This window comes from Ruditapes philippinarum, unplaced genomic scaffold (genome assembly GCF_026571515.1).
Source record: "Ruditapes philippinarum isolate M1 unplaced genomic scaffold, ASM2657151v2 ctg411_1_1_1_1, whole genome shotgun sequence".
Lineage (NCBI taxonomy): Eukaryota > Metazoa > Mollusca > Bivalvia > Venerida > Veneridae > Ruditapes > Ruditapes philippinarum.
This window is the reverse complement of record NW_026854764.1, coordinates 512,357-536,422: the sequence shown is the minus strand read 5'-3', so window position 1 is coordinate 536,422 and position 24,066 is coordinate 512,357. Positions and strand designations below refer to the sequence as shown.

General features: G+C 32.7%; 2 protein-coding genes across 2 annotated transcripts; one reads left to right on the top strand and one right to left on the bottom strand.

The window, feature by feature from the left end:
- Nucleotides 1-556: 556 nt before the first annotated feature.
- LOC132740989 (uncharacterized) lies at nt 557-23,656 on the bottom strand. The gene is made up of 6 exons (XM_060729062.1): nt 23,593-23,656; nt 20,677-20,796; nt 18,778-18,942; nt 2,287-2,434; nt 1,518-1,537; nt 557-718 (listed from the first exon to the last, which is right to left on the bottom strand). The coding sequence occupies exons 2-6, from the start codon at nt 20,767-20,769 to the stop codon at nt 557-559; spliced, it is 588 nt and encodes a 195-aa protein (XP_060585045.1). The 5' UTR covers nt 20,770-20,796; nt 23,593-23,656.
- LOC132740965 (FMRFamide-activated amiloride-sensitive sodium channel-like) lies at nt 13,679-15,894 on the top strand. Its single transcript, XM_060729023.1, has one exon. It carries the CDS (start codon nt 13,702-13,704, stop codon nt 15,280-15,282), a length of 1,581 nt encoding a protein of 526 aa, XP_060585006.1. The 5' UTR covers nt 13,679-13,701; the 3' UTR covers nt 15,283-15,894.
- Nucleotides 23,657-24,066: the final 410 nt, after the last annotated feature.

Here is a 24,066-nt window from a genome sequence, read left to right as displayed (position 1 = left end):
TGAAATCAAGTACCACAATATGGGACCACATGTTAATATTGTATACCAAATATCAAGAGGCTGTGATAAATAGTTGCTGAAAAAACTGTTACGAAAATTTCCTAACATTGACAATTAAGGTTGAAATTTAACTAAGTTGGTAAACAGGAAGTGGATGAGCAACAGACCTGAAATCATATCCCACGGTATATGACCACATATCAATGCTGTATGCTAAATATCAAGAGGCTGTGATAAGTAGTTGCTGAGAAAACTGTTACGAAAATTTCCTACCATTGACCATTTATGTCGAAAATTTAACTAAGTCGGTAAACAGGAAGTGGATAAGCAACAGACCAGTGCAACCCAGCCAAAAATCATTACATTTTCATTTTAATGTCTCACTTTTCACAGGTAAAGCTCAATTTTAAGTAAAATGTGATCTTCTGACAGTAAAATCTACCAATATAAAGTTAAAGGATGGTATTCTGCATTGGTCTTTTAATATTTAACCATCATCACAAAGTTTGAACTGACGGAACAGGAAAAAATTAATCTGCATCATTTAAAGTAATAATCACTTACACATTATGGAGTGAACTTCTAGATCTTCATCCATCGTAAGACGATCCTCACAAAATGCCATGGACAACGTGACAAACTCGTCCAAGGTACAGTGTAAAATAATCCCAAATGGAGAACCTGACTTCCATGCCACTGCAGCACCATGAGCTAGTATCTGCATTTATTAACATTTCTTTATAGTATTTTCTTATCATTCACATTTTAAATTTTCTTAGTTTACTCTCAATCTAAATATCTTTTTTTGAAGTTTTTCAATTTGTGGACATAGCACATGAATACATGTATACATATACAGTAAAAACTCTGAAAACCGGAAACCCTGTGCGGACTTGATCAAAAGTCCCGGTTTTCAGAGGATTCCGGTTTTTCAGAGGTTTTATACATTTCATTGATAATTATGATGTTGTTTTGAAACAATGACTTTGTTCAATCATTTTGTATGTACTTTGTCAACCCTTTTGTTCTTTAAGTCATATTTTAAGTTCTTTTTTGCAAAAAAATGTTCTTAAGTAATTTTATTATGGAAAATCCATGAATGTAATTCAAGAAAAATCAAGAAATTTAAAAAACACCACATTGTGTTGAAATTATATCATAATATCTTTTTTTCACTTAGCTTTTGAAAAATTATGTTATTAATGGTATTTTTTAGTGTTACTATTTTTGCATATAATTGATATCAAAAAAAAGATAACTTCAATGATCAAAATTTAAGCAAAAAACATGAAATCATTTTAAAAAACAGTTTTGAACTCTTTTTAGACCTTTTAATATTAAAAAAAATCAATAAACACATTAAAAACATTTTTGAAAAATTAAATCTACATAGGAAAAAAAACCAAATTGATGAACACAAGAGCTATAATTTTTAATTGACCAATTAGAAATTAACAAATACACTGAACAAGTGTTTTTTCACACCTGCATAGACTAAAAGGAAAATTGACCATTACCTGGTATTTGAACATGTACCCTGTTGAGATTATGTTTTTAGATTCTACATTAAAAACAACAGAAAAGTTGACACTTAAAATTGCTGTCCCGGTTTTCAAGAGGAATTTTTAATGCATGTTTAGCATTAGAAACCCATAGAAAATCGTCCGAGGTTTTCAGAATTCAGAGGTTCCGGTATTCAGAGGATTTTTTTTTCAAATGAACATATAGGGAGAAAATACGGGACTTTAAAATGGTTTCGGTTTTTCAGAGGATTTCCGGTTTTCAGAGGGTCCGGTTTTTCCCCAGTTTTTACTGTATAACCATGAACATTATGTTAAGAGGATCTTAATTGGAATAAAGCCAATTTAATACAGGGATTTCTTTGACTTTAAGTTAAGGGGGCCTGTCTTTGTAGTTTTTCAGTAAAATTATTGGTATGCAGGTAGCAATTACTTATTGTAAATACTATGTTTGTCTCTGTGTCTGTAATCTGTACATATCTTCTATGTCAGAACAAATTTGTGTTATAAACTTTTTTAACTTTATCACTCATGGTACAGACTCAATTAAAACATAGTCTGCAATTTCATGTAATTTTGTTTGTGATTAATGCTTTTGAGGGATCACATTTTTTCCCAGATTTTTTTCGAATAACTTATATATGTGTATATCACCAGGATAAAGGCCAAAAACAGTCCCACTGATTAATAAAAAGCCAAACAGGTCCTACTTTAATATCGAAATTAACAAATTATGCTTACATGAACTTTTTCAGCAGGGGGCTACTTGTAGCTCGTGTTCTAAAGAAAGTATCAAACATTGGTAGGTCTCTAGCCTCCAGCAGTAACACAACATCTTCATGAGTAGAATCCTCCCTATACTCTCCTTGTGGTCTGTAATATTCTGTCCAACCATCTGTCAGATTCACAACTTGCTGAAATTATCATATATAAAAATCAGAAAAAACTTTGTACTTAATAATTACAAAATTAATAGATTCTGTTCTGTTACAGAGCAAAAAGCCAGGGAATTCTTGCAAAATAACCTTAAATGTGAGAATGCCAGTACTGTTCAGATTGATGATATACGAAGAGTGAAATCGTCAAATTCGTCTACACCAACGATATTGCTGACTTTTTGTAATTATGTGGATTGCACTACTATTATGCAATTGGCCAAAAGTAATTTGCAGCGTGATAGTAATGTTTACATTTCAGTATGACTACACGGATCGCGTACGCAGACAGGAACCGAAAATATTCTGGGGAAAGAATGATCGAAGAGCGTCAACATGGAAAACTACTCGAGTGTGCGGTATGATAAACTCAATTATAAATGATGGGGTGTATAAATATAGTGACAATACACAATCCATAGTGTAGCATAGGCAGACGACTAATCGCAAGATAGCAGACGACCGTCTGTGTTAGCTGAAACAGAACGAACCTTTTATAAATAACCAATCGGCAGCAAGCCGGGATGGATACGGAAAGATCCGAAGTAGAGGCCAATTTTAGCTTAGGAAAGTGGCCAAAGCCATTATTTTGACTTTATATAACTGTCATGGACACATTTGTGGTTTAAAGACGGTTAGATAATTGTACTTTATAACCAAAGATTTTCTAAAAACATTTGATATTTTATGCTAAATGAGACATGGTCAAAATTTAAGGAAGGAGTTTGACAGTTTTTTAGAGGGTTATATTTACATTATGATTATGTAAGACCATATAATAATGCACACATTTAGAAATAGTGGAGGGGTTAGTATATTTATAAACTCTAGTTTTAAAAATGTATACATTTGATTGAACGTATTTTTTATGACATGACAGATTGTGTAGTGCTGTTATTAAGTCTTCTCAGTTGTTTATCAGTAGAAGATATTGTTTTTTTATTTTGCGTATGTTTCACCGGAGGGATCTTCTGTTTATGATAATTTAGAAGAAAATGATGGAATTATTAAAATTCAGGGTGATATTGAAATGATTAAATTAAAACTTTCCTAATTCATATATTCTTTTTGCTGGAGATACAAATGCTAGAACAAAAAATTTACCTGATTTTATTTATGATGACACTTTAACGTATATATTTGGTGACTCTGATTATAACGGTAGTACATTTTGTTTACCTCGTAACAATAAAGATGGCGTTTGTAATAATTTTGGAAAATCTTTGCTTAATTTATGTTGTTTGTATGATATTCACATTTTAATCGGGAGATATCCAAATGACACATTAGGGGAGTATACATGCTACGCAAATGAGGGTGTCAGCGTTGTCGACTATATAATAGCTAGTTCAAATCTATTTGAATATATTGTTAATTTCAAAGTTTTAGAAAATGATGTATCTGATCATCTCCCTATATCATGTTCTCTGTCTTTACCATACAAGGACTTGGTAATTAATGCCGTTTCTAATGATAATGATATAACATGTACAATTGAACACGAAAAATTTCGTTGGAATGAAGTCCATAGAGCTAATTTTTTAAGTCAGTTTGGTAGTCTGTTACGTCAGAAACAAGATAGAATTATGTCTGAGATAACGACTAATATTGACAGCGCATTGTCTATATGACAGCCGTTTATAAAGAGGCAGGATCTAATATGCGAATAAGATCCTTTAGATACAAACAGTCACAGCCCGAATGGTGGGGTGGGAACTGCGATTTATATAAACGCGAGAAATATAAACGCGCTACGTAGGTTTAGAACATCAAACTTAATGCATGATTTAAGAGTATATATAAGGTAAAACGTAATAAAGTTTAAGGCGTATTGTCGTAGAAAACAGCTACTTTTTCAGCGCGACAAAGACAAAAACTCATTAATGTTAGTAATAATCCTAAGGATATGTGGTCACTTATTAAGCGTTCACGTCCTCCGAAAAAGACAGTGTGTAAAAATTTCAGCCAATGAATGGTATGCGTATTTTAAAAGATCTTTTGTTCGATGATTCCGCCATATCACTTAAACACGGGTAATTTGACTGAAATAAATAATGAACAGTGTGTTGAGCTAGATCAACCGTTTACTCGTGCTGAAATCGAATCAGCCATTAATAATTTGTCTAATGGCAAAAGTCCCGGACCTGATGGCATACCATCAGAGTTTTATAAGTATACATTAAATGACAGTATTAACATTATTGAAGCGTTGTTTAACAGAATACTTAACACGGGCGTCTTTCCTAAAATTTGGGGTAAAAGCGTGGTTACGGCAATCCATAAAAAGCGGGTCGATTAATGACCCTAGTATCTATAGATGGATTTCTGTAACGAATACTCTGTATAAAGTATTTTCTAGACTTATCAATACTCGACTTTATAATTGGGCCGAAAATAACAATAAAATCGACGAGTCACAAGCCGGCTTCCGACACGGGTACTCAACGGTAGATAATATTTTTTGTTTACAGGCAATGGCTCAGAAATATTTAACAAGAAAAGGTGGTAGATTCTATTGTATTTATGTTGATTTTAAGAAAGCATTCGACAAATTAAACCACGCGAAGCTTTTTGAAATATTATATCGTAGAGTCTCCGCGGCAATTTTTTACGCGTGCTCAAGACTATGTATACCGATCTATTATCGTGTGTTAAACTCGACTGTAATCATGCTAAAAAAAGACCAAATTTTAATGATAACAATTGCTGTTATTTATCTACTGATTATTTCCCCTGTAATGTTGGAACAAAACAGGGAGACGTAAGCAGCACAACTATATTCATACTTTTTATTAATGAATTAGCAGAGTTTACTACGTCTCTCGTGTGGAACAGGAATTTTTATAACTAATGACATACATGACATTACTGTCTTATGTTTTGCGGACGACATTGCTAATTGCGCAGAAACCGCTGTCAAAATTACAGCAACATATTAATATAATAGACGTATTTTGTCAAGATACGGGTATGGAATTAAATTTAAACAAAACAGAGATTATGGTATTCCGTAATGGAGGTGGTCTTAGAAATTATGAATCTTGGCTCTAACGTGGATCTCCTGTTAATGTAGTATCAATTTATAAATATATGGGTGTTCATCTTACACCGACTATATCTTGGTCATCAACCCACGATAAATTGTCTATTCAAGCAAAGAAATCTATTCTAGCCATCAAACAGTATCAAAAGTCATTTGGATATTTTCCAGTCAAAGAATACTTTAAATTATTTGATGCTTTGGTGAAACCAATATTATGTTATGCCTCACAAGTATGGGGTTATTGTTATGTAAATACTATTGAAACTGTTCATAATGATTTTTGTAAAAGGTACCTTAATGTTAATAGAACTACAAATAATGTAATGGCACTAGGAGAATGTGGCAGGTTACCATTATGTATATTTTACATGTCTAACTGTATAAAATATTGGTGCAAGTTATTGACTATGCAACAATCAAGATATCCGCGACAATGTTATCTTATGTTGAAAAATCATGATGATATAGTGGGAGATATAATTGGGCTACTAAGATAAAAAAATTTATTATTCGAGTATGGTTTTGGGTTTGCCTGGATTTCGCAAGAAATAGGTAATCCTGACCTGTTTATCCTTTTGTTTAAACAGAGACTGGTTGATTGCTACACTCAAAATTGGCATAATGATATTAATACTTCTAGTCGATGCTTTCATTATAGAAATTTTAAATCACTTTTAAATGTAGAAAGATACCTAATATTGGACCTACCATTTATTTATAAGAAATCTTTTTCTAAGTTTAGGTGTTCTAACCACAAACTTAAAATAGAAATCGGTAGACATTTAAATATACCAAGAGAACAACGCTTTTGTACATATTGTTTAAATAATAGAAATATATCAATTATAGATTGTGAATTTCATGCTTTTTTCCATTGCTATAAATATAATGAAGTACGCCAACTATACTTACTAAATTGGTATAATGGAAGAACAAATTTAAATGATTTCTATTCATTAATGAACTCGAGTTGTGATACAACAATACGTAATATATGTATTTACATACACCATATTCTTTGTAAAGCTGACGATATTAATTAGAGGGACGTAAAATGTTTATCCATGTTGCTTTGTATATTATGGGCCGGTGGCCTTATTATCAAATAAATATGTTGTTGTTGTTGTTGTTATTCGTATAAACATTGGGTTGAGCAGCAGACACGTCTACCATTAATATGGTCACTTAAACAGTTACAGTTTGTATATGAATTATAATACTATTACATTGTACATTGTATTATATGACTCTACATGTACATTATCTGTTACCCAATATTATGATTTGGATTGGTTTTCTGGTCTTTACACCAGTGTTAACACATTTTAAGTGGTCAACCCACATAACCAGCTTACATGGATAACTAACCAGTAATTACCAATTTCTCTGCAAATGTCCAAATTCAAATAAGAGAGCCATGATGTCCCTGCATCAGTAGCATCACTCAAAACAATATACCGTGGGAAATAATGAATTGATAATTTTTGGAAGGGAAAATTGTCTTTTGACGCAATCCTTTCCTGAGCTTCTTTATCCACTTGCAAAAACCAAAATAAATGTCCATGCACATGTGTAACAATTAAGCTTGATGTCATTTAAGTAAATCAGAACAAAAAAAAACTAACAAAAAATATGTGCAAAGTAATAAATTCCTTGCTGTTTCACAGAAATACAAATTAAACAACAAATGCTGTGTATGTTCTTTTGTAAAATACATGTTTAAAAGCACATTTTGATGCATTAACTTCTGCTGAAGCACAAGGACACATTTTTAGCCTGAATCTGCAGGAAAAGGGATTTAATAAATCCAAACTATTGCATAGAAGTATACATCTGATTCTCTTTTCAAAGCTATTTTTTCATGGCGCCATGAACCACACATATAAATAACAAGACCTGCATGCGGACACGGTGCACTCCACTTTTCCCAGTGCTGGATAGTAAATGAATGCAACATAGAAAAGGGGGCATAATTCTGGAAACATGCAAAGCACCATTAACTGCCCATGATAATCAACAAATATTTCAAATTTGAAGTGAATAACTTTTGACAGTTTTTGAGAAAAAGGCAAATATTCTAAGTAAAAAAAGGGAAATAATTAAGCAAAGATTGCTTTCAGGATTATTAAATTTTGTCCTTGTCCTTTAGAAATGTATTTCAAATTTAGAAATGTATTTCAAATTTAATAGTGAACAAGATTAGTATTTCAAGTTTTAAGTGAATATCTTTGATACTTTTAAAAACACATACCTTACCAAAAAAGTTATTCAAATCAAACTGGGGATATAACTAAGAAAAAATAAATTATAAAGTTATCTGCCCTTTACAAATGTATTCCAATTTATCTGAACTTATGCAATGGTGTCATTCTTTGATAGTGAACATGTATATCAAATTTGAAGACAATAACTTTTGAATGTTTCTGAGAAAATGGACCATAACAAAAACAAGAGGGCCATGATGGCCCTGGATCGCTCACCTGACACAACCGCATCCAAGCAATGTCTTAAACAAGCATCATGGCCAAGTTTGATGACAACTGAGTCAAACATGTGACCTCCAGTGTGTTATAAAGATTTTTCCATATTTGGGCAATGTGACCTTATTTTTGACCGGACACGACCCATATTCAAACTTGACCTAGAAATCATCAAAACAACTTTCCTGACCAATTTCCAGGAAATTTGGATCAAAACTGCAGCCACTAGAGTGTTAAAAAGATTTTTCTATTTTTAGCTCCTGTGGCCTAGTTTTTGACTGGACATGAGACCTGAGATGACCCATCTTCGAACTTGACCTAGAAATCATCAAAACAACCTTCCTGACAAATTTCCAGAATGTTTGGATGAAAACTGCAGCCACTAGAGTGTTAACAAGCTTTTTCTATATTTAGCTCTTGTGACCTAGTTTTTGACCGGAGATGACCCATCTTCGAACTTGACCTAGAAATCATCAAAACAACTTTCTTGACAAATTTCCAGAATATTTGGATGAAAACTGCAGTCACTAGAGTGTTAACAAGCTTTTTCTATTTTTAGCTCCTGTGACCTAATTTTTGACCCGAGATGACCCTTCTTCGAACTTAACTTAGATATCATCTAAACAACCTTCCTGACAAATTTCCAGAATATTTGGATGAAAACTGCAGCCACTAGAGTGTTAACAACCTTTTTCTATTTTTAGCTCCTGTGACCTAATTTTTGACCGGACATGACCCATCTTCGAACTTGACCTAGAAATCATCAAAACAACTTTCCTGACAAATTTCCAGAATATTTGGATGAAAACTGCAGCCACTAGAGTGTTAACAAGCTTTTTCTATTTTTAGCTCCTGTGACCTAGTTTTTGACCGGACATGACCCATCTTCGAACTTGACCTAGAAATCATCAAAACAACCTTCCTGACAAATTTCCAGAATATTTGGATGAAAACTGCAGCCACTAGAGTGTTAACAAGCTTTTTCTATTTTTAGCTCCTGTGACCTAGTTTTTGAATGGATGACCAATCTTCGAACTTGACCTAGATATCATTAAAACAACCTTCCTGACAAATTTCCAGAATATTTGGATGAAAACTGCAGCCCCTAGAGTGTTAACAAGCTTTTTCTATTTTTAGCTCCTGTGACCTAATTTTTGACCGAAGATGACCCATCTTGGAACTTGACCTAGAAATCATCAAAACAACTTTACTGACAAATTTCCAGAATATTTGGATGAAAACTGCAGCCACTAGAGTGTTAACAAGCTTTTTCTATTTTTAGCTCCAGTGACCTAGTTTTTGACCGGAGATGACCCATCTTCGAACTTGACCTAGATATCATTAAAACAACCTTCCTGACAAATTTCCAGAATATTTGGATGAAAACTGCAGCCAGTAGAGTGTTAACAAGCTTTTTCTATTTTTAGCTCCTGTGACCTAGTTTTTGACAGGAGATGACCCATCTTCGAACTTGACATAGATATCATCAAAACAACCTTCCTGACAAATTTCCAGAATATTTGCATAAAAACTGCAGCCTCTAGAGTGTTAACAAGCTTTTTCTATTTTTAGCTCCTGTGACCTAGTTTATGAACCGAGATAACTCATCTTCAAACTCGATCTGTTTTTCATTGAGACAAACATTCTGACAAAGTTTGATGATGATCAAATCAAAACTGTGACTGCTAGACTGTTAAGAACCCAATTGTTAGAGTGTTAACAAGCTTTTTCTATTTTTAGCTCCTGTGACCTAGTTTTTGACCGGAGATGACCCATCTTCAAACTTGGCCTAGATATCATCAAAACAACCTTCCTGACAATTTTCCAGATTATTTGGATAAAAACTATAGCCTCTAGAGTGTTAACAAGCTTTTTCTATTTTTAGCTCCTGTGACCTAGCTTTTGACCCAAGATAACCCATCTTCGAACTCGATCTGTATTTCATTGAGACAAACATTCTGACAAAGTTTGATGATGATCCAATCAAAACTGTGACTGCTAGACTGTTAACAACCCAATTGTTAGAGGTTAACAAGCTTTTTCTATTTTTAGCTCCTGTGACCTAGTTTTTGACCGGAGATGACCCATCTTCGAACTTGACCTAGATATCAACAAAACAACCTTCCTGACAAATTTCCAGAATATTTGGATGATAAACTGCAGCCTCTAGAGTGTTAACAAGCTTTTTCTATTTTTAGCTCCTGTGACCTAGTTTTTGACCCGAGATAACCCATCTTCGAACTCGATCTGTATTTCATTGAGACAAACATTCTGACAAAGTTTGATGATGATCCGATCAAAACTGTGACTGCTAGACTGTTAACAACCCAATTGTTGACGACGAACGACGCACGACGACGGACGCCGGACATAGCCCCATCACTATACCTCACCATGACCACTTCGTGGTCAGGTGAGCTAAAAATTAACAGGGTTAAAAATCCAAGTTGGAAAAGGGACATAACTTTGCATATAGAATAATTTTAGAATTAATCTTTTTATGACAATAAACATTTATGCTAAGTTTGAAGTAAATAGCTCTCATAGTTTCTCAGAAAATGAACCTTAATAAAACAAGAGGGCCATGAAGGTCGCTCACCAGAAACAACTGCTTTTCAATGTTGGAATGTCAATATTTTCTAATATTAAATTTGAGCATGAATATGCTTAAACAATAATTTGAAGAAATTTCATGACCTGGGGCATTTAAGCTTTAGCTTAAACGGGGTCAATCAAATTAATATGAGCAAACTTGATAAAAGACTACCTAAGAATGCTTCAAAGTTTGGTGATCATCTATCAATTATTTCCTACTGAATGTTCAGAGGTTTTCCTATCTTTAGCTTAAGTGGCCCCTAGAAGGGGCCAATCAAACTAATATGAGCAAGCTTGATAAAGAGTACCTAAGAATGCTACAGACAAAATTTGGTGATAATCCATCAATTAGTTCTGTAGTAGAAGATGTTTAAAGGTTTTTCTTTTTTTAGCTCTATTGACCCCTTAAAGGGGCCTATTGAAATGACATGAGCAAATTCAAGTGTGACTGTCACAAGGATACTACAGACCAAATTTGAAGTAAATCTGCCCAGCAGTTTCAGTGAAGAAGATGATTGTTGGTGCATGACGCCGGACGCTAGAGCATCCATCCCCCTTTGATACAAATAGCTCACCCTGAACCTTTGGTTCTGGTGAGCTAAAAAGGTTCAACAATTCCAATCAATGCTAGTGAGAGAGTCATGACAATAGCTCCAACAAACATCTATATGTTTCTCCCTGAATTAAGTTGGCATAAAAATTAAGGGGAAATTTTAATGCAGTAAAGTCCACGTGATTTATCATGAAAGATAATACTTTAATGCTCTTGCATTGTGGGGCCTTTTCCAGAAGTTTGATAATCCAATAGTTTGATAAACAAGAAAAAATTCCTGCTATTTTCGAGGGTTGGGTGGCACTGATTACAACTGACTTGTGTGTAAGTTATCAAAGAATCAACCAATTATAAGTAGCTAAATTTGTGCAAGTCATTTATACTGTGAAACTAAATCATAACAATATAATCTAGAGAGAACAATCTGTCTGTATTGTGAACATGTAGCTTAGAACATCAGTTAGGTACATGTATGTTAACAAACAACCAATTACTGGTATAGCCAAAAACTGATCTTTAATCTGACAGTATAACTATTACAGTCAGATTTGTTTCATCAATGTCTTTGTCTTACAATTTGCAGCCAACAACAAATGATATACAGTCAACTATCGTTATCTCGACATCGCTTTTCTCGATATTTCGTTATCTCGATCATATTTTGAAAGTCCCGATTTTCTTCTTGCTTTATCTATATTGGAAATATTTGTTTATCTCGATATTTTTATTTCGATATTTTCAGTATCTCGATGTAAAATTTCAGCCCCAACAATTATTTTCACACTATTTTCTTTTGTTTATCTCGACTAATAGTTTTCTTTCATCTGTTCCCTTCAGACGTGTGAAAAACACAAACTAGACGATAATTGCTCAATAGCGCGTGTCATAATGATGATTATGTTTGTAATAAGTTAAGCTGTTTTTATAAAAGTTATTTAGCGTGTTGATTGACTTATGTCCAAAATGAGTGAATGTTACATTCTTTATAAATATTCGAACTCTGTATCAATCAATTAGGACTTTAAATGTAAATAAAATAGTGAAAGAATAGAAACGCTATCGTTGCAATATAGTTTTACAAATCACCACTAAATCAATCAGCGGTCGAACCATCTCGAGAAAGACCCGATAAATACCCGGGAGAATATCTGGATCAACCACCCTGAAAACAATGTTTGCACTACATTGGTGTATTACTGAGTAAACCTCACTATGTGTTTTTATCACAGACACCCGTATTTCCGCTGGTAAACATCAGCTTATGTTACTGTGTTAAATATTGACTAGGCATATGAAAGCAAGACATGGGGATATCATAGTTTATTTGACATAAGGTATGCACATGTCTTTTTAAAAAATTAGTTTCTGCCTTACTCAAGCCTAATATGTTTATCTCGACATTTCGTTATCTCGATATTTTTTGGACGGTCCCGATGACTTCGAGATAACGAGAGTCGACTGTATATGTGTGTTTATTTTAACCTTAACAGTAAAATACTTGGTTTTACTCCTATCAATGAAATAAAATCCATATCACTCACAGTACATCACTCATTTTATGACTGATAAAGCTTTCTTGGATTATTTTTCAGTGTATGTTTCAATTAATTTTTAAGTTTCTGTAAAATGAAAAACAAACAAAATATCTTCTATAAATGATGTTACTCTATTAATTTAATAACAGACAAGTGTAAGAATTTTTATGGGAGATGGTTTTTTAAACCACACATGGCAATTAACCAGTTTTACTTTTGGAGGGCTACATCAGTAAAATTAAGCATTAGGAATATCATTTTCTAAGAGTTTATTGTGTACATTCTGTTATGAGTAGCCGATTTTGTTTGTCTGACTTTCCTGATAATGTGTATCACATGATACACAAAATGTGTATCACATGATACACAAAACAGGTATTGATGACCTAATCATGAATCCCTCCTATTCACTGGAATGTTAGTAGAGTGGATATATATTCATTTTATGCCAGGAAGTATTCACTATCTGTATATAATACTTGGCTTTGATAAATTATAGGTATGCCATACTTTTTTTTTATATTTTACTACATGTACATTGCTTATTTCTAGACCTTGAACATTTTTCAGAGATTTTACCTGTGTTTGTGACTTGTTGGTTCTTTTTTTGCTTATTTATTTTCTTTCTTTTTTAAATGAAGACAAAACAGGGCCCTGGAATATTTTCTTAGTGCACTGCTATTCTGTTGGATTGTATTGCTTATATTAAACTGGGTGATTGTTTTCTCATGAAGACTTTTTAATATCTGATATGTTAAAGTAGTTATAATGACATTATCTAATGAAAAAGATTTTTTTATATTCAGTGGTTAATTTTTTTACATTTCTAAATGTTAAGAAAGTTTTTAGAATTCTTTTTCACAATTTCTTTTTTATTATTTTTGGTGAAATCAAAACATTTATAATTTTAATTTAATTTTGTTAAAAAAAGATAATAATTTTTTAGGCATTAAAAAAAATACATTTTTTGTTGCAGATTTACAGTACAAATGTATTTGATGTGTTCTTTTCAGAACAGCTGATAGACAGTTACACTGAGAATGGAAGATAGAATTGGCCTGGAGGGACAAACTTCATCATGTAAGATAGTGAAAATACTTGGATCAGAGAGTAATGTACACGGAGTATCAAAGATCGCAAAAGCTCGATCTACACCACGTAGAATATTCTGGATTATTTTGGTGGTGCTGGCATTTATAACTGCTACATTTCAAATTGTATCCGTTGTTAAGAAGTATGTCACATATCCAGTTGTTAAAGTTGTCAACAAATCAAGAAAGTCGCAGGTTGCTTTTCCAGCACTTACTTTATGTAACACCAATCCAACCTCAATGACGAAGATCAATCAAGTTATTTTAAACAACACCGATGTGCTGGCTTGGTTTCAATTCATACAAACTGCAAATGTTGGCGAAATAAAGACAAAACTCCAATCTCATCAAGCATTTTACGAAAATTTTCCCATGGTTGATATTGGGCACAGTTTTGATGACCTAGTTTTAAGCTGCCGGTTTAATAATGCAGACTGTGGAATGCAAAATTTTTCCAGCCATTTTGACGGGACAACCTATTTCAATTGTTTCACATTTACAGGAAGTACTAATCAAATGCAAGCAGGAATAGATCATGGTCTATCATTGATTCTCTCTACTGGAGACAGATCTCCTCAACAACCTGGCAGCTATGGAGTCTATGACATTACCAACCCTTCATCTTATGGGCTTGGTATACGTGCCCAGATTCATTCTCCCGACACACCTCCAATACCAATTTATCAAGGTTTTGATGTTCCATCAGGCTATTCACTGAATGTAGGACTGACAGCAAGTCTTCACACCACACTTCCTTTTCCTTATGGTGAATGCTCAACAAGCAAAAATCAGACAGACAAAAATGCTGTAATCATATGTTTACAACAATGTCAACAAGATATTCTGATTAAAAAATGCGGCTGCAAGACATCAGCTTTACCAGATGCTCACAACTCAAATGTTCCTTTCTGTTTGAACATTAAGAACTGGAGAAGTCAACCTGACCTCTTCCAAGGCAAAGATGAAGTTCACTTAGAAATGATTGAATGTGAAAGACAAGTTATGAAAGAAATAAATAAGGACAGAAGCTATGAAGATCGTTGTGAGTGTTATGAACCATGCAAGGAAACTTCGTATGATCAGTCTATTTCAATGTTATACTGGCCGGAGGAATTCTACCAATTCAGTCTCCTTGAAACATTGTCTATGAAGGCAAAACATTCGTCTGAACTAGTTAAAGAAGCCTTTGATACACTAAATTCAACTTTACAGAAGTATACTGATTATTTATCACAAGGTATTGAAGTTGAGTATGATATAAATGACCAAATAAAACTGGCAAGAGCATCAAAAATTATTCGTCAAAACTTCATGCGTCTGAATGTGTATTTTCAAGACTTGCGTGTTACTGAATATACCCAAATACCAACATACAGTATGGCCAGTTTATTGTCAGATATTGGCAGTGTAATGATTCTGTGGCTGGGATTCTCTATGCTTTCATTCATAGAAATGTTTGAGCTTATTATGGTACTCATAATGCATTTGTTCAAATCACACTTGTACATATTAGGAAATAAAAGTGGATGAACTTGTACACAGTAAAACATACCCATAAAATGGACTGAGTTTATCCCAGATATGGGAAATCTATTTTAAAAAGTTAATGAAAAAAAAAAGTAACTCAAATATATACATAATGCTGGGGAAAAAAGGAGCTGATCTTGTACATAATGTGGAAAATAAAAGTGGTTCAACTTGTACATGATGTCTGATTAAAATTAACTGACAAATGATAATTAGAAATGGAAAAACATTTGAAGAAATCAGAATCATGAACAGTATTCTAGCAATATTGTGCCTGTCCTTACCTGGGACTACTTTTACAGACATCTGAGGGATAGTGCCAAATAGTGTCATCACCAATTCAAAAGAATACTTTAAATTTTTTAGGTCACACAGACAGTGTTTACCCTTTACTTTGACACTTAAAAAAGTGGCTAATCTTTGCCACCAGTATACATACATAATATACATACATTCAAATATTGGGCCACATACCCAATGGAAAAAAAATCCTTTTTCTTTCCCTAATTCTCTGTTAGAAATTCAAATAATAAACTTTTGAAACTAAAATTGATGTTATACTTTTCTTTTCTGGAATACTGGTTGTTGAAAATAAAAAGAAAATTCTACATGGAAGAAAACTTGCATACAGTACACAATAGTATGTACATTAGAATGTCAAACACAATCTTTCATTTTTCCTACTCTTGACCAACCTAAAGTTTCATCTGTTGTCCCAAAACTAAATAATAGGCATGACTTAAAATAGGAAACTGGATAAACCCAGTTAAGAAATTTAGCTGGGTACATACAGTGTAACTTCTGAAAACCGAACACCTGTGGGACTAGCCAAAATGTTCGGAATTTGGAAGTTTCCGGAATTCAGAAGTTCTGAATAATCTTAATAGAAACATTATACTTTTATTATAAAAATATCTATAAAGCTTATTAAATTCATTAAATGACAAAATTATAGGAATTTTCAAAAGTTATAACTACAATGTGTATTAAATTTCATTATCATCCATTACTGAATTTGTTGATACAAAAGCATAATTTCATGTACCAGCTAATAAAAAACTATATTGTTTTGTTTTTCATAACAATATATACTTCCATTTTTTTTTTAGAGACTGTGCCACATTTATGACCTTGAATTATCCATTATTATTAGATTTCTTCAAATTCATTTCTTCAATTTATTTATATAAAAAAAACTACTTACTATAAATCAAGAATATAGCACATTTTCATTTGTCCACTCTGTAAAATTTAGTGGTGGGGTTTTGTCCACTCTAAAAAATTAAAGGTGGTGGGGTTTTAACTGGTGGGGTTTTGTCCTACATTCGTTGTGATTGTAATAGGTGTCAAGATAAATGATTTCTGCTAATTGGAAGATACTGTCATTTTAAAGGTTTTACAATCTCGTTTATAATATTCCTTCACACCTTTTTCAATTTCCGGATTTTGGAAGTAAATTTGAATTGTTTTAACCCAAATTTTACAGGAAAATTGTTCGGAATTCAGAATTTAGAAGTTCCGGAATTCAGAGGTATTTATTACATAGAAAACAGAAAAAGACATTTCGGGACCATGAAAAATGTTCGGATTTCAGAAGTTTCCGGATTTTAGAAGTTCCGGAATTCAGAAGTTACACAGTATATAAAGATGTATCTAATATAATATTTATAGCAACATTCAATGAAAATTCAATAATTTTACCTTTCAGGTCATAAATGAGACAAAGTCAATTTGAGTTTGATATACATTATAAAGGTCCTTTCTTAAAGACTGTGGTGTCTTTATAAGAAGTCAATTCATTCATTAAAAACAACAAAGTTAAAGCCAGTAACTGTTACAACAAAAAAAAGAGAAGAAAATTTCAGTGATTTGCCCTTCAAAGTCAAGGTTATTTAGGAGTGAAGGTCAAGGTCTGTCTGGTTAACTTAAAGTTCTATCCTAAAAGATTGTTGTGTTCACATTTGAAGAAATCCATTCAAAATTAACAAAGTGATAGCCACTAACAGCAGAAATCAAGCAAGGTCATTTATGAATGAAGGTCAAGTTTAGTCTGGTCTACTTCAAGGGGTTGTCCCAACAATTTGTTGTGGCAAAGTGTGGAGACAATACATAAAGAACATAGAAAGTTATGATCAATGTTAAAGTTTGCAGACAGCAATGGGACTACCGACATGGAAAAAAAAGTTGAGCTAAAAACAGGAAAGTTTTGTTGTTTCCATAATATTATGGTGGAATCTCAGAAGAACTGTTACAGAAATTTTCTGTTATTTAACATTCATGAAAACTTAGTGTAAACAGAATAAAATCTTCTTAAACAAAATATTATGCTGTTATTTAAAGTATGTATTAACCCATTACTTCATATACACGCCTTTTAACGCCTTTTTCACCCCCCCCCCCTTTTTTGTTGTCTCAAATGATGAAAAAATGCCTTATTTAGGCCCCAAACACTTGTTTTTGTTTGAGAAATGTTGTTAAAAAAAGTGACCTCTTTTTCGGCGCGGCCCCCCAACCAAAAGATACATCAGGGGGTTGCCAGAAGGGGGATGTGCCCCCTTCTGTTTGGGGGGGTTTGAAGGGGGGCGGAGTCCCCCTCATCGCCAAGAAAATTTTGGACTTGTGAGAGGCTGTAAATGACCCCAGATTGATCATAAGGTAACGTGTAACCAACGCTGAAAAGCATTTGACTCTATCTCAATCCATTGAGAAGTTGCAGCACTTTGAAATCAATTTTGATGGAAAAAATCAACGCAAAATAGTGATTTTTGCCAATTTTGAGATGTCCCCTCGTTGCCATGGTAACAGAAAATTTAAGCCTGAGCATGTTGTTGCAAGGGCAATGGTCCAGTCAACATTTGTGCCAAGTTTGATTAGTGTTGAAGCAGTTTTTATAGTATTATAGCAATTTGAACTTGTAACGGGAGACTTTTCAATGAAAACAGCCATTTTTCACAAAATGCTCATGAAGCAATGGGTTAATTAAAGTAGGCATTTGGCAATGGTTTCCAGCATGTGCTAAAATGGAAATATATCAACATATTTTTTTCATACAGGCATTTTGGATTTCTTCTTTTTCAAATTTCAAACAACAATTTTGTTACATTTAGTTAGCATAGATAAAGCTTTATACATGTACACTTTAAAGCAGCATGCTTCAAGATTCATGCTTATTTTCATGAAAATTTGGAAAATGTAGCCAAATAAAGTTATTTATACAATGCATACATCAAAGTCTTACAACCCACATATTACCAAAAAATGGTTAAAATATGCAAAAATGGCCCCTATTGCCTTAGTCACACAAGTCAGGAAGTAGAAATATGGTGATTGATATGCCAAATCAGTCAAAAATAATTAACCTAACATTATTTGAATCTTAAATGTTTTTTCTTTTCTTAACTAAAATACATTTGTCTCAAGTTTTATTTTCTTCATATATTTTGGCTCCTCTGGAGGCATGCAGCTTTAAATAATAATTGTAGAATTACTTTACAGTACCTTTGGCTCTACAGACATCATAGCAATATGATCATCTTCTAGCAATGGTTTGTGGGTAAACCTCTGTGATCCCTTTACCAGTGGACACTGTATCAAAGTACTTGCAGCAGCCGACCATTTTTCACTCACAGACTTTTTGATGAAGATACTGTGTTTTTGTACAACCTGTGAATATGTGACACAAAGATTGATGACTACATATTAAACGTACTATAAACAAATGCAGAGTAACATGTATGTGTGTTTACTAAACTCTTATTTTATGTTTGTTTATGTCTCCTCTATGTAGACACAAGGTCATAAAACATGTACACAGACATTCTTTATCAGGTTTATATGAGACATATACAAAACTTTTCATCATTTTCTAAAATATACTTGGAAAAGAATAAAATGGTTAAAATAAAGAGTTACAGCTAAATTGTTTAATTTGGTTCAATTAAATTCATCAAAATATTTAATTCATCTTTTTAAATATATCCCACTTATCAACACTGTTTAAAAAATAGGTATCAATTTCGAGTTTATTGGTGGACAATAATCAATGGTTCTAATGAAGATGTGCAGAAATACAATCACAATTTCGCAAAGGCTGGAAGGTAATTAGATAAAAAGCATTTAAATGACTGTACTGTAACACAAAAACAACATCTATTTTGATTTTTTAATATGCTGTCAGATCAATAGAAACAGAAACAAAAATCTATAGAAATATGATACCTACATTGAGCAGAGATGTAATTTTGTATAATGATCAAGTGATTTCTAAGTCTCTATAATAAGAGAGAAGTGTTAACAAGAGCTGTCAGAAGGACAGCGCGCTCGACTTTTTTAGTGCTTGCCTATAAAACAAAACTTTGACAGTTAAGGGCACACAAGACTTTAACTAGGAATTTCTAAGTACAAATCAAGAAACATTTTCACAGAGTTATCTTCTCTTGCTTACAGATAGGTCTCATGATGGCACATAAGAACTCCAACTTCCAAAGTAATATCTCAAATGGTTAAGTCAACAAGTGGACAAGAATGAAAATCTTAACTGAGTTTCTAAGTCAAAAAGGGCCATAATTCAAATAAAATCCTTAACAGAATTACCTTCTCCTGCCCATGTTTTTGGACCATGATGGTAAACAAGTATTCCAACTTTCAAATTAATATCTCAAACAGTTCAGTCAAAAAGTGGACTGGTACTAAAAACTTAACCAAGATTCTAAGTCGATAAAAGGCCTTAATTTTTAAAACAAATCCTTGACAGAGTTACCTTCTCTTGCGTACAGATGGGGGTAATGATGTGAAATAGCATTAAAAGTTTCAAAGCAATATCTCAAAGGGTTAAGGCAATAAGTGGATTTTACCCATATTCAATGTATTTTCTAAGTCAAAAAGGGGCATAATTCTGTCAAAAACCTTGACAGAGTTATGTCCTCTTGTCTGTTGATGAAGGTCGTGATGGTAAACAAGTATGGTCAGTTTCAAAGCAATACCTCCAATGGTTTTGAAATAAAGTGAGGTGGTACAAAAAACTTAACCAAGCTCAATACACTTTCTAAGTCAAAAAAGGGCCATAATTCTGTCAAAAACCTTGACAGAGTTATGTACTCTTGTCTGTAGATGGAGGTTATGATGGTGAACAAGTATGGTAAGTTTCAAAGCCATACTTGTAATACTTCTGAAATAAAGTGGGGTGGTACGAAAAACTTAACCAAGGTGTGACGCCAACGCTAACGCTAACGCCGACGCCGGGGCGAGTAGGATAGCTCCCCTTTTCATAGAAAAGTCGAGCTAAAAAGTGTTAGCATGTAACTCACTTATGCATTTTGATAAAAGTTGACTTTGAAAGGTGGAATAGGTCATGAAAGACATAAAAAAAAGAAAATATATATATATATTTCTAATTACCTGTCTTATTGTCTGCAGATACATCTTCCTCCTTCTACTACGACTCAACAACCTGACCACATATAATACAACATATCCTGCACTTAAAATCATACTTCAACAGCTCACACTATCTGTCAACTGAAAAAAATGTAAAGTTCAAATTTAAGAAACGGCACTGAATCAATAATCAATACTGAAACCTTGTTGAAAAGAAAAGATTTAAAGGTTAAATTGTCAATATTACAATTTCTATATTTTCATTTTTCAAGCAGCATTTTGTTAACATTGTTATGTAAGGAAACATTCACTAAAATTTTTAACAGATTAAATAGTTCAATCAACAAGATCTAAAGGCTTAAAATAGGGGAAGACTTAACATAACAGTTGTACATTTACCCTCATTTCCCATGACAACCACCATGATGGACTTACGGTATACTAAGGATGCTAATGAATATCTGATATTTGCATTTCTGTACAGTATACAGATACATGTATATATCTTTACAAGGCAAACCAGGATTTTCTCTAGGATTTTGGGAACATGACCCATACCCATGGATTGGGAATTTCTGCAATATTTTGTTAAATATTTGGGAAAAAAATGCATGACTGAAATTTTGCAATGATTAAATACTGTAAAGGATGGCATCTTCAAACAGTTAAGCACTATAACAGTGAAGAAGCCTTATTTTCAAAGATTTTAGAATTTCTTATTCAATATTTTTATTTTGTAACTTTCAATTGGGAATTTTTTCCTGAGGATTAGGAAATTAATATACTATAAGTATTATTCAATTGGGAATATGACCAAATATCTACTATAAAATAAGCCAAAAAAAACCTGAAACTAGTAGAGATGGAGACTATTAGCCTAATAATTAATTAATCATGCATGAATGGTTTGATCAACTTTTCAAACTGCTGTTTTCCTACTGTCAAACCATTAATTACGCTTAGTTTTTACTGTCAGCACTGAAAATTTAATGTCAACACTGTTGGTAGATTTTATTAATTTAAACTGTTAAAATCAGAAAACATTTTTCAGTTCTTATAAGTATTCAAACAATATATTTCATCTTACTAGTCTCAATCATAAAGTCATTCATTGGGAGTTCTATAAATGTATTTAATTGATTTATTTGTACTGCAATATATTTCTTTAGTAGATATTTATAATATCATCTGATAACATCAATTCCATATTATTATTTAACTGAAGAAATATCTATATGGTAATACCATAAATTTCGCCATTTTTTCCCTTAAATTGCGATCTATCGGTTGGAACATAGTCCTTCATTGAAAGACATTGCATTTTCTTTTTTTACAGTTTATTTTTTTATCGAAAAATGCAAAGTATTTCCCGGATTGGCTAAATTCCTATAGCACAAATCAGCATGTTTTTCGAGTTGATTTGAATTTACCAGTAAATCACAACTTAAATGTTACTTTTCACAAAAAGCTACTGATTGCATAAAAAACGGAAGCATATTTTCTCAAAAACTGTATAAACTTGCAAAAATTACTCACAATAAGTAGTTTATAATATTTATCCATATTATATTTAAGAAAACACATTTAAGACATTTTGTGTTGACCCCCAATACTGGAAATTCCCGATCACACTGTGAGGTCACTCAATAACACGAAATTAGTCTGAATAAAAAAAAAATTCTGTTGTGATTTAACGCTGACAGATGCAGGCAGTAAAAATTTCTTCTAAAAAATCTGGTTCCTGTAATCACCCCTATGGGTAGTAAACACCAATATGGAGGCTGTTTACATGATCTTTACACCGGATTATGTAAAAATGTTTTCAAACTTGAATAAGTTGTTTTTGAGAAGGGAAATACACATTTGTGGTAGGATTATGAATACCAAGCATTATTTGTAACATTGTACATGGGAAGTTTGATTGATTGTGCACATTTTGCTATATACTTTAAAATAGATATCTTTATATGTTAAAGCGGATTTGACCAATGTAAAAAGTAGCTTCAAATCTGCAGTTTACATCTAAATATTTGAACTAGGTCAGAACAATGACTAACTGGGCATTATTAGTGCATTAAAAAAATGCAGTTAAATGAGTTTGTGGCTGGACTTGGCGGAAAAAACATTGCCAGTCAAATAATGTATCTTGATGTCTTTTTGACAGATCTAACTAGCAGGACTAAGCAACAATATCTTTTGTGTTTTTATATCTTTATGGAGAGTCTACAATCATATATTCAGCTTGATAAATTTTAGATTAATTGTAACATATGTGTTTCATCTCACATGCGTGAAATTTATAGCGAGCTTGACGAGCTGGCCCGAAGGGCCTGCTTGCAAAGGGAGCTTTACGGTAACCCAAGTACCTGCTAGGTGTTGGTTTTGAAAACTTTTGTCCGAAGTATCGAATTGACACATCGCATCTTTTCGAATTACAAGATAACGATAAAGCCGATGAACTCTGATTGAAAACGGAAGCGTAGACTGGTGTCCCACTTATATCACTGTATATGGGAACCATAATAGAAAGGAGGAACCAGAATAAACGGAAGCAGTGTATAAAATACCGAATGACAATTATAAAACGGAAAATGTAAAATAAAAATGAACGATTATTTTAAACTATTTTACGGTAAAAGAAAATCGAGCTTGCTTTGAGGCTTTGCCTTTTTCATATTAACGCAGTCTGAATGATTAACATATGCAAAATACTTTTACAGTTTTAAAGGGGAATTGGCTAAGAAGATTTGTAAAAAAAAATAATCAGTTTAACATAGGCCGCGAAAACATATGCTAAAGGCATAAATAAGGTATTTTCAATAACCTCTTTGATTGCATATGAAAATCATGATAATATTTAACGAAGTTACAAAAACAAAACAGATGTCAATACTTATTAAATGACTTTAAAGAAGATATAATGTTAAGCTTTCTTACCGGAAGAAAACCATTAGAAACGGTGCAACGTGAAAATTATAGCCGTGTGACACCTGTCAAAAAATAGAAAACTAATTGCCAAAACGTTATAGTCGACAAAATAATCCAATTTGTTTCTAACAGCTTTAAATTCAATAACTCGTGTAAAATAACAAGAAATAGTACGTGTTTTGAAAATAAATGTGATTATTTTACAATTCGATAAAACATATTGCATATAAACTGGGTTACTGACTTGGTTCCTGCACAGGAACTTGAAATTCTATCACTATTAACGATATGCCAAATTTACCCCCTATATACTATAAAATTATAGTATATAGGGGGTATATTTTGCATATTATCGTAAATAGTGATAGAATTTCAAGTTCCTGCGGTTTCTGATACCAGCAGAAACAGTTGGACACTAGTCGAAAACACAAGATTACTGTGTCCACATTTTGAAGGATGATAGACATATTCATTAAAAAGAGG

What these genes read in the sequence shown, in the direction of transcription:
- LOC132740965 (XM_060729023.1), top strand. Translation starts at nt 13,702, where the DNA reads ATGGAAGATAGAATTGGCCTGGAGGGACAAACTTCATCATGTAAGATA.
- LOC132740989 (XM_060729062.1), bottom strand. Translation starts at nt 20,769, where the DNA reads ATGATTTTAAGTGCAGGATATGTTGTATTATATGTGGTCAGGTTGTTG. An exon ending in ATCTGCAGACAATAAGACAG is followed by an intron (nt 18,943 to 20,676) that starts GTAATTAGAAAT and finishes ACATATTCACAG; the next exon opens with GTTGTACAAAAACACAGTAT. An exon ending in TGATGTCTGTAGAGCCAAAG is followed by an intron (nt 2,435 to 18,777) that starts GTACTGTAAAGT and finishes TGATAATTTCAG; the next exon opens with CAAGTTGTGAATCTGACAGA.